The following is a 12,243-nucleotide window of genomic DNA, read 5'->3' on the forward strand; positions in this document are numbered from 1 at the left end:
TGCTCTCCCGGACCTTTAAGACTCCCCTTCTGACAGGGAGGTCCTCTATCGCCAGGGTTACCGGATCTCCTCCTCCTGCAGGACCGCCAAGGTCTCAAGGCTGCTTGCAGCCGCCACCCACAGACCTTCTGGCCGCTCCGTGAACTTGGCTTCAGGGAGGTCCTCCGCTCCTGCTGGCTGATACCAGGACCGTCCATCCCCCAGTCTAAAGCGGTCACCTCCTGCTCCTAGCCTGTCGGGGCTCCTCAGGTGAGTATGGGCAGCTGAGGCAGTCAGGGAGCGGGCTTCACTTGGCCCTGGCGGGCTCCTGGTTCTCACGCTGCTCACAGCGCCATACTCAGGCTTCTTCCCCCACTTATGCATTTAAAGATTGTATCGCATTACCTGGGCATTTAACTGTAAAAGCCATGTCATAATTTATGCTTCTTGAAATTATGCTTTAATCTGCTTTATTAAAACTCCAGTTGCTATTGTGAAAGTCTTTCATAAATTAATACATTCATACATTCCTTTTAGATTAAAAAAAAATCAGATTTGCATAGTAAGGAAAATAGAGCATTTGTTATACTGAGCCATGGTCCTTTAAAATACAAGACTGAAAGAAATCTCAGGTCCAAAATTAATCCAAACTATCCCTAAACTCAAAAAACAAACCAAGGCAACTTACGTGCATTTACTAGGTGGTGATTATGATGTGGAGCTGGACAGAAAACTTGTGCAGCATAGTCTTCAAATGTGGTGGGCTCCACATGTTGCTGGATGATTGAATCCAAGTACCGCATCCTCTCCTCAAAGCTTTATACTTGGGTTAAGATCAAAATATTTAGACAGTAGAGAGTGAATCAAAAAGGGCTCAGTCACAGCTCCCTTAACATTCATTTTTAACTTGAACACATTTACTTTTCATTTTAATAGTATTGAGAATTATAGAAAAACCATAACCAGAACTGTAACCTTTAGGAACATGACACTTCTAAAACTGAACCTTGAACAGAAATAACGTCCAGTACAAGCAGAAGGATATAAACAGGTCTATTTTAGTGCATTACCCTTTTTTCCTTAACCCCTTCATGCCGACGTAACACAAATATGAAGCCTCACAGAAATGGGATTTTTTTCCGTGGGGCTGCATATTTACGTACCTGTCCTTGTGCTGGGAGCGCTCCCAGCACAAAGATCAGGGTGTCACCGAGAGCCCCAGGTCCCATTCTAATGATCGGGACTTTCGATTCTGGGTCACATGATCACTGTGATAGCCTCTGATTGGCTATCACAGTGGCCAGTCACTGTGAAGCCCGCCCCCTTGTTTTTTTTTCTCTCTGAATGGAGGAGAGAGAAACAATGTATCTATCTCCTTGCAAAGAGAGAGGAAAAAAAAACTGTTTGTAAAAAAAAGAAAAAGAAATATTAAAAAATAAAATAATAAAGATAAAAATACCTAGATCAAGGTTTGATCTACTTCAATGCAAGGGTTAGTGTTTGAGTCAAGGTCAGAGGTCAGGGTCAAAGGTCAGGATGTTTTTAAAAAATTGGTGTCAGTGTGTTTTAGGTACCCCCCAAAAAAAAAACTAAATGCGCACTATTGTTTCTGGGCTGTAGTACAGGTACAAACAACAAATAACATACACATATATGGCATCGCTGCCATTGTGAAGAGCTGGAAAATTTATATTGGGTTGTTCTTTGGTGGTAGGTTATGGTAATAACAAGAAACACACAGCTAAATTAAAAAAAATATATATTTTTTACTATTTTTGGCCAGTTTTCCTTTGATAATAAAAAAACAGGAGATATCCATTACCATTTACTACCAAATGAAAGCCCAATTGGTCCTGAAAAAAATAAGGTATAATTCACCTGGATGTACAAAGTAGCTGTGATTTTATGTACGGTTATAATAACACATGTCAAAGTTGTAAATATTTAGGCTTTAGGATTTGTTTTACCCTTAGGTGTTAAGGGCTTAACCCATATGCAACATCAATCTATGCTATTAGCCTACAACCATTCTCCTAACCAAATAGCCTTTGAGTAAGGATGAGGGAATCAATCTGTGATTTGGACAGACTGGTAGCATCCAGGATAATTATGATTCACCATTTGCTTATTTAATAATTTTTTTTAAAGAATAAGAGTTTATTCATTTTCAAACAAATAAATAGACATGACAAGAAAAAAAGCCTCAACAAAGTGTTTCCAAAAAGACACAAAAAAAAGGAGTACAATAATCATGCACAAATCCATTCCCAGGCAGCCCCGAGGACTTGCATATAAAAGAGCTGCTAGAGAGAGGCAACTATAAATGAAGAGTGCATGTAACAATATTTGCGAACCAAAAAAAAAACAAAACACAAAATACAGGGAACATACTAGCACAAATCTATTTAATACATTTAAAAAAAAAAGTATTGTACATACACAATTCTTTACAACTTGCTGCCTAGAACCAGAATAGAAATAGAAAAACTAAGATCAAAGAGCTAAGCTACAGAACCACGGGCTTAGCTACCACAAGATCTGAACAGTCTGTAGTCTACATAACATTGCTAAACAGTGTTTCCTGCAGTCTTGGTGACAGCATAATTGTCATACAGTCAACACTCTGAACTGGATAATACAGAAAGGGAAGTAGGAGTACAGTACCGGTATACTGCTATACAGAGCAGTAGTACAAGAGGACATGGAATAGAAGGGAATAGCATGGAGGGAGGTAAGAATGGTGTGTCTATAGATAGAAAAGGAAGAGAATGTAATCACTTAATGGCTGGCCACATGTTCAACTAAGATCCACAATGTAAGTAGTGCTGCATTAGATCTAAGGAGGTAAACAGTTTCCTATGCATCGGGTGAAATGCCCAACTGTCTTCATGGATTGCAGTAAGTTTAAAAAAAAAAAAAATTATAAAAAAAATACATGCTCTGGGAATCTCTAAAGTTAAATTAATTTAGAAATACTCAAATATATACTCAAATTGCTGTATAAAAAATATAGCATAAACAACAAATTTTGTACTGATTAAAGTCATTATATAGTTGAAGGTGCTATTTACCATCATTGCCTCTGTACTACAAAGAAACATAGTTCTTCCTTTACTGTTGCTTCATTCTGGGAACAACAATGCAATGGACCTTAAGCCCTGTGTAAAAATATCCATGGTACAAAACAACTGTCCATTATGCTGTTGTCAGTAGGCACACTGAAATGATTAGGCCTTTTTGTTTAAACCCTGACCAATGTGTTATTTGACCCCAGAAACACGCAGTCCACTTCATAATCAGAGCTACTTTTCAACCAAACAGACCATCTAACATGAGAAAGGAGAGACAGATTATTGTTTGAATTATAAGCCAGAGGCTGAGATCCTTCTGATTCCTCCTAACGTCCTCTCTACCACGTTATCCCATACAAATTTCCTACCAAAATATAGACAATGTTGCCAGAAGAGGGAAAAACTGAGGATGAATCTCATATCTGTACATTACAATGGCTTGATGTTCCCATCTAACCCCAGGCCCTCGCCTTTTTATGAATTCAGCCCTAAGTGTCCACACTGGACAAACCTCAGCTCCTTTATAATTATTACTTTGAAAGCCCAGTGCAGCATTAACAAGCACTGACAGTGTCATTCCGCATAGTGAACACCTTTACACAGACCCATCACCCAAGCAGATAAAACACAGGAGCTATCTAATGCAGATCGGTGCAGTAGTACTAGCTTGAATGTAAAAGACCTATATTAACAGGCAGTTGTATAACGTAATTACAACTATATAATTCTTATCAGTGCAGTCAAAATTCTATTGTTGATGACTTGTTTGTGATCTTGTGTTGGGAAGTGTGTGCCTGTATAGAAAGGGAAGAGACTACAGAAGTCTCTCCCAGCTGCTGATCTCGGTGCAGTTAATAGAATCTTCAGATTCACAGCAAGTCTCCCCTGCACATGAAAAATTGCCCTTTATGTATTACCAAAACTAATTTTCTATTTGGCTGAAAAAGAAAAAAAAAACACCGTTCTCTTTTGTCTCCTGTGGTGCTTTTCATTATGTTTAGTTCACCGAGAGTCTAAGCTATTCCTCCGAGGGAGAAAGGAGGGACCAAAAAAAGAGGCTAGAGGGACAAAATGAGCTTGTTAGCACATTAGAAGTGTGGCATCTAGGTGGGCTCTAGAAAACCTCACTGGTGTGTTAACTTATCACTCTAGGCATGCTGAGAATGAGGAGCTTCAATTGATCCCTCTTGTTCACACTATGAGAGGAACAGGCACATAACCACCACTCTGCATTAACACAAGTACTATACAAAAAAAAAAAAAAAAAAAAAGAAGGATGATTTTAACATTTATTGAGAGGTCTGAAGTTTAAGGAACTGTTAGCGTAAACTTTATACCTGATCATATAAATGTAGAAATACACTTTTTGAAATATAATCTATATCAGTAGATTACATATGGTCGGTGATGTTAAACTTTTTGTTTTGTTACTGAATGCCTGTTGTACCTAAAGTATAGTCGCACTTTTGTAGCCAAATTGGGATGAAAACTACAATTTGTTACATGTTCCCATTAACATAGCCTAACTTAAAATGGTAGTAAACCACCCAAAAAAAAAAAAAAAAGTGAGCCCGCTACAGGTTTATCACATAATGTACTAGTGTACTTGCATACTAGCACATTATGACAGGCAGAAAAGCTTTTGCAAACTCCAAGTGGGCTTTCATGTGTTTTGCACGGAGGAGAGGCTTCAGTCTAGCCATAAAACCTAGATCAGAAGAGTGCTGCAGTGATGGTTTTCCTTCTGGAACTTTGTCCCACCTCCACACAGGATCTCTGGAGCTCAGTCAGTGACCATCGAGTTCTTGGTCACCTCTCTTATTAAGGCCCCTCTCCCCCGATTGCTCAGTTTGGCTGGGTGACCAGCTCTTGGAAGAGCCCTGGTTGTGCCAAACGTCTTCCATTTAAGAATTATAGAGGCCACTGTGCTCTTGGGAACCTTTGGTGCAGCAGAAATCTTTTTTGAAGCCTTCCCCAGATCTCTGCCTTGCAATAATCCTGTCTCTGAGCTCTGCAGGCAGTTCCTTTGACCTCATGGCTTTTGCTCTGATACAGTATGCATTGTCAGCTGCCTATTATAGAGAGGTGTGTGCCTTTACAAGTCATGTCCAATCAATTTAAGTCAACACAGGTGAAGTCCAATCAAAGTGTAGAAACATCTCAACAATGATCAAGAGAAATGGGAGGCACCTGAGCTTAATCTCAAACGTTGTTGCAAAGGGTCTGAATACTTGTGTCAATGTGATATTTCAGTTTTTCCTTTTTCATACATTTGCAAGCATTTATAAAATTCTGTTTTCACTTTGTTATTATGGGGAATGAGTGTAGATTAATGAGAAAAAAAAAATTTAAACTACTATAGTATCAGGCTGCGGCATAGCAAAATTGAAAAAAAACTATTGGGGTCTGGATGCTTTATGAATGCACTGTATACATAAACACACTTCCTAAAGCTCAACATACATTACATACCATACTTTTGAATTGATTTGCTCAGGTATCCGCATTGAATTGCTGGAAGTAAAGCTGTGGTGATATATAGCACAACAGATTGGGGTAGGTACAGGGCCCTCATTACAAGCTATATGGTTAAATACTAGGAGTATGTTTTTATGAAAAGGATGAAAATGGATGCAGGAGTCACGGCATGTTTCACTCTTTAAACCCTGTAGACAACCAGATGACTTTAAATCCAAAACAGGTGCCTCCGGCTGAACTGGCAGATTCTGCTCTGAGGCATCTGCTTTGACACACTGTGCCATGACTTTATTAAAAGGTGCTAAATTAATGGAGTGGAAATGTAAGTCTGTCTATAGTCACAAAGCTGAACCATATTTCTTCTGCAAACTTCCTTAGGAGACAAGTTTGGTAAATATGCATGCAAAACAAGAAAACTGTAATCAAAAAAACATTTATAATTTAACCACTTGCCTTCTGAAAGAGTTATCCCGCTTCCTGACCAGGCCATTTTTTGCTATTCACCACTGCGCTATTTCAACTTGTAATTGCGTGGTCGTGCAATGTCAGACAAAACAAAATGTATGTCCTTTTTCACAGAAATAGAGCTTTCTTTTGGTGGTATTTGATCACCAACAGGCTTTTTATTTTTTTGTCATATAAATGGAAAAATGACCGAAAATTTTGAGAGAAAAAAAAAAAAAAAAAGATATTTTCTACTTTCAGTTATAAAAAATATCCAATAAACTCAAAGTTAGTCATACACTGGGGCCAAAATGTATTCTGGTACATGCCTTTAGTAAAAAAACAAAACAAAAACACAATACATGTATATAAATTGGTTTGTGTGAAAGTCTACAAACTATGGTATATATACTGGAATTTACGGAGCTTTTACTTTCCGACTGCCTATCACATCTCTTGAGGTGCTAAAATGACAAGACAGTACAAAAAACACCCAAATTATCCCTTTTTGGAAAGCAGACCCTAGCGATGGCCCTAGAGAATAAATTGGTGGTTGTTGAAATGTTTTATGTCACACAGTACTTGCATGGTGGTTTTTCAAATGCTACTTTTTGGAAAAAATACACTCTTTTGAATTTTAATGCTCAAAAACACAATATATTGCCCAATTGTTTGATGACATTAAAAAGATGATGTTACACCGAGGAAATGAGCACCATACATGACATGTTTTAAAATTGCACATACCCATGCAAACGGCAACAAACAACGCAAATTTTTAATATCGATAGGCAATGCTTTAAAAGCCTTTACAGGTCACAGCGTTACATTTACGCAGGTGGTCTAGTGCTAGAACTACTGCCCTTGATTGGACGTTCACGGTAATACCTCACATGCATGGTGCAATCTTTGTATACATATCGACTCAGGGCAGATGCTTGTGTTCGCCTTTGCTCACAAGCACGGGGGGATTGGTGTGATCAGATACTTTCCAAATTAAAAAATGGCGTTGTTAATATCCAGCAAATCGGAAATGATAAAATGCTCATAGCTTCTGGTTTCTTAGACCATAGCGATGGTTGGAGCCATTCTGGTCTCTGATCAGCTCTATGGTCATCCAGTGGAACTGCTGGCTGCATTCTAGGATTCCCCTGTGGGGGAGGGGGGGGGTGGTGACGTCCATTTCCACTACTTGTAAAAATAATCCAGCAGGATTGCTTTTACATGAAAGCCGATCGCCAGCTGAAAAAAAACGATACAAGGATGGTGCCTGTAGCTGCAGGCATCATCGCAGTATAACCACTCAAAGTCCAGCGATGTACCAGTATGTTGCTGGTCCATGTTGGGAGCCTCTTCTAAAGATAATGCACAAGAAAGCCCGCAGTTTGCTGACCAGCAGACTAAGGACATGGATTACTGGAACCATGTCCTGTGGTCTGATGAGACCAAGATAAACTGATTTGGTTCAGATGGTGTCAAGCGTGTGTGGAGGCAACCAGATGAGGAGTACAAAGACAAGTGTATCTTGCCTACAGTCAAGTATGGTGGTGGGAGTGTCATGGTCTGGGGCTGCATGAGTGCTGCTGGCACTGGGGAGCTACAGTTCATTGAGGGAACCATGAATGCCAACATGTACTGTGACATACTGAAGCAGAGCATGATTCCCTCCCTTCAGAGACTGGGCCGCAGGGCAGTATGCCAACATAACGACCCCAAACACACCTCCAAGACAACCACTGACTTGCTAAAGAAGCTGAGGGTAAAGGTGATGGACTGGCCAAGCATGTCTCTAGACCTAAACCCTATTGAGCATCTGTGGGGCATCCTCAAACGGAAGGTGGAGGAGCACAAGGTCTCTAACATCCACCAGCTCCGTGATGTCATCATGGAGGAGTGGAAGCAGACTCCAGTGGAAACCTGTGAATCTCTGGTGAACTCCATGCCCAAGAGGGTTAAGGCAGTGCTGGAAAATAATGGTGGCCACACAAAATATTGACACTTTGGGCCCAATTTGGACATTTTCACTTAGGGGTGTACTAATTTTTGTTGCCAGCGGTTTAGACATTAATGGCTGTGTGTTGAGTTATTTTGAGGGGACAGCAAATTTACACTGTTATACAAGCTGTACACTCACTACCTTACATTGTAGCAAAGTGTCATTTCTTCAGTGATGTCACATGAAAAGATATAACAAAATATTTACAAAAATGTGAGGGGTCGACTCACTTCTGTGAGATACTGATGTAAAAGGAGAGAACACGAGCATTTGACAAATTGGGTCTGTGGACCAATATGACCCCATTTGTAATGCCCATGTTGAGGGCTACGCCCAAAAAAAGTTTTAAATTCAGAAACCTCGATAGGTTTTCATGCAAATTGTCTGGCAAGAGCTGAATTTGGGTGGGCAGATGTATTGTTGTGAGTATAAATTGCTCAAGTGATTCAAATCTTCCATGAAAAACAGCAGAAAGGCTAAACACTAGTAATGGCAGTGTATGGGGCTGATCCTGCTAACACTGCATTTTTGGGGACACTATACTAAGGAGGCACTAGTATAGTTCTGTTCGTAATCAATATACTGATCTGCACAAACACTCTACTAGTAATGGCGATGATCAGCGATCTATAGCGCAAGTGCGATAGTGTGTGGGCAATCTAACACTAGCTGACCCTTGCTGGGAGAGGAGCTTACAGACCCTGATGTTATCTGATGTTGCTAGTGGCAGTAATACAGTGATCAGTGAAAAAAGTTACATACTGACACTGTACTAATGGTACTGGCTGGTTAACGGTGATCAAAGGGTAAATAGGGGCGATCAAAGGGTTACATGTGCTAATCTAACTTGTGTGTGTGTGTGTGTGTGTGTGTGTGTAAAATGTAGTGCTTTTACTCACAGTGCGGTGTTTTCTCCTCTCTCCTTGGACCGACAGGTGGCGCAAGTTCGTTCACACCCCACAACAGAAAGCAATGTAATGTTACGTCGCTTTGTCCAGAGCCTCTGTTCTCCCACACAATGCGGGCAGATGGTTGGCAAGTAGTTTTAAACAAAAAAAACTTCAAAAATACACTAAAAGACCTCAACAAGAACAAGAAAATGTATTGCTAACAAGTGCTGACCAGTATTATTGGCCGCAACATTACATAGCTAGGATGTGTACAATGTATGTGTCTACAATAATCTCTAAAGGCAGGCATGAATTTAGGAGGCAGTAATGATGCAATACAGAACATAAATGTACCAATCTGTATTACGCAGTGCCAGGAGTGTCATAGGCACATACTAAGCATTTAATGTTAGGTCATGAAACCTAAAGTTGTGGCAGCAAAGCACTGGTGCTCATCTCTGAGTATTTAGTGAAATCTCTTGAAGGCACTGCAGGTCTCGCAGTCATCATTTCCATGATGTCAAATTTAGTTGTGCAGGTAAGGTCGTACAGCTGCTGTATCTGCATTCACTGACACTGATTGCTTGCGTACAGCTCCGTGCAGTGCCAGGTGCAGAAACAAACATCCTCTGCGTTCATCTGAATGTGGGCTAAACCAGCAAGTACTGGGCTGTTTTTCTTTATTTCACAACTGACAGGCAAGCCTATGCTTATTCTACAGTGTTATCCTTCTTTAACTAATAACTGCCTGGCTGAGTAAAACAGGCTGAACCTGAAGGTTGAGGAAAACCAAAAATCCCTTGCAGTGGAATCCCCTCCCCAGCACTAAAAGGGTAAATGCTCACGACCATATTAGGTCCATGGCTTATTAGGCCAATTGTGTCCCAGGCATCCTCACCCCATTTTAAAGCAGGTAAAATAAGTATTGAACATGTCATCATTTTTCTAGGTAAATATATTTCTAAAGGTGCTATCGACATGAAATTTTCACCACGTCGGTAACAAACCATGCAATCCATACATACAAGGAAACCAAAACAGATACGTTCAGAAATTAACTTATGTGAAATAAAATGGAATGACACAGGGAAAAAGTATGGAACACATGAAGAAAAGAAGGTGCAAAAAGGCATGGAAAGCCAAGACACCAGCTGAAATTCATCAGTAATTAGAAAGCAAACCTGCCCCTTGTCAGTGCAAATTAATATCAGCTGATTCAGTCTCAACTGATGGCCTATAAAAAGGTGTCTCAGTACCAAGGTGTCACACAAGAAACATCTCATGGTGAGTAAAAGCAAAGAGCTCTCTCAAGACCTTTGGAACCTTATTATTGCAAAATATACTGATGGCATTGGTTACAGAAGGATTTCTAAACTTCTGAATGTTCCAGTGAGCACTGTTGAGGCCATAAACCAGAAGTGGAAATGTGACAGACCCAACCAGGACAGGGGCTTTTGAAGGGGACTAAAGGCTAGCCTTCTACCCACTGATTATGGCCCATGAAGAGAGCAGATTATTCTCTAATGATGGAAAACAACGTGATGAACGCTGAGATTGAGGCTTGGATTAATTCTCTGAGCAAAGACAATACAGCTTCCCTTCTGGAGTGGATGGAAAGCTGTAATATTAATCTTATACAAATGAATGGTCAGAGGAAATATGGGGCCCTTCTGCAAACTGGGCTGGAAAAGCTCCTCCACTTGGGACAGAAATATTTATCAACAATCTCCCTCAAAAATCTGTGAAGATAGATGAATTCCACTTTTTTAGACTTGGAATATTGTATGAGTTTTGTTTTATGATGCACAAATTATACATAGAAAGTGAAAGCAAACACTTGAAAGACAGCATGTGTAATGGACTTGGGTATATTCAGGGATGGAGGTGCTGGGCTGTCTGTGGTGGGCTCCCTGACTTGTTTGGGTGCTTTGCTTTGATTAGCTTACTGTTAACCACTTACCCTCCTGAGGATTTACCCCCCTTCCTTTGCATTACGACACTGCGTTACTTTAACTGACAATTGCATGGTCATGCACCGCTGCACCTAAATTAAATTTACGTCTTTTTTTTTCCCCCACGAAATGAGCTTTTTTTTGGCGCTATAACAAAAAAAAAAAAAGTGACAACTTTGAGAAAAAAATAACAATACTTTGGACTGTTTGCTATTAAACATGTCCAGTAAAAAAATTAAAAAAAAAACTAAATTTCGTCATAAATTTACACCAAAATGTATTCTGCGACACGTCTTTGCTAAAAAAAAAATCCAAATACATGTAAACTAATTGGTTTACGTCAAAGTTAAGCATTTACAAATGGCGGTATAGATACTGGGATTTTTTTTTTCTACTAGTAATGGCGGCGATCAGCGACTTTTTAGCGGGACTGTGGCGGACATTCTGACACTGGGAGGAACTGACTTGGTGTCACTGACATCCCCAGTGACACCAATGCAGTGATCAGTGCTAATAAAAAGCACTGACACGGTACTAATGGCACTGGGCAGGAAGGGGTTAATATGTGGGGTGATCAAAGGGTTAACTATGTGTAGGGAATATTTTACTGGGGGGGGGGGTGCTTTACCTTAAGTACACTGCTCTAGATGGCTGTGCACAAAAATCCAGAGCAGTGTGCCCGAGCTGACAGGGAGGAAGACTTAGTAAACAAAACAGTCTTCCTCCCTGTTGGAGATGGTCAGTAATCACCTGGCGCCGGCAGGTAATTACCAGCTAGGATCCGGTGATTGACAGCCACGAATGGCGGTGCGGGTAGGGCACGCGTGTTGCTCGCGCTCCCCCACCCAGAAGTGCAAAATCACACACATACATATTTATATATATATATATATATATATATATATATATATATATGATTTTGCGCACCCCTGCCGCCCTGTAGCAGTATATCTGCTATAGGGCAGCGGGGAAGCAGTTAATTAGACCACTGTTAGCCTTTTGGCTGTACTGTCTACCGTTTGCATGGCTTAGGATAATGTGATCAAGCTCTTACCTAATCAGTTTGAGATGTTTATCCAATGTATATTTGTTTTTATTGTTCATGTGGGGACTGCCCCTATTTCAGACTGGGGCGGGTGCCATGTTTTACTTTACTGTTGATATTAAGCTGAGTGGGTGCACTGGGCGCCCTGGCTGCCATTGTGCTACATGCTGGGTGTTCTTTGCACTCCTGTACCTTTAAGAGGGATGGGCTCCCTGATGTGCACCTGCCCTTGATCTATCCTTTAAATGCATGTGCCTCTACTATGGGGGCTCTCAAATTTGTAAAGTTAGGACCACAGAATACCAGGGTGCCGTGATGTGGCTCTGTGGCTTACGTATGTATTTGCAAATGTGTGCTAACTAAACCCCTGTTTTTAACACATACTGTT

At 40.5% G+C, this 12,243-nt stretch overlaps 1 protein-coding gene across 14 annotated transcripts in view; it reads right to left on the minus strand.

Annotated features, from left to right (window-relative positions):
* RALGAPA1 (Ral GTPase activating protein catalytic subunit alpha 1) overlaps positions 1 to 12,243 on the minus strand; it is a 302,589-nt gene that overhangs the window by 19,568 nt on the left and 270,778 nt on the right. For all 14 annotated transcript variants that reach the window (XM_089680242.1, XM_089680241.1, XM_089680244.1 and 11 more), the window contains one exon: positions 668 to 795. In XM_089680242.1, coding sequence (XP_089536368.1) covers positions 668 to 795 — 128 coding nt within the window. The remainder of the gene's footprint in view (positions 1 to 667; positions 796 to 12,243) is intronic.

The sequence above is a fragment of the Staurois parvus genome, unplaced genomic scaffold, assembly GCF_062004578.1.
Source record: "Staurois parvus isolate SC_StPar_1 unplaced genomic scaffold, SC_StPar_1.0 ptg000237l, whole genome shotgun sequence".
NCBI lineage: Eukaryota > Metazoa > Chordata > Amphibia > Anura > Ranidae > Staurois > Staurois parvus.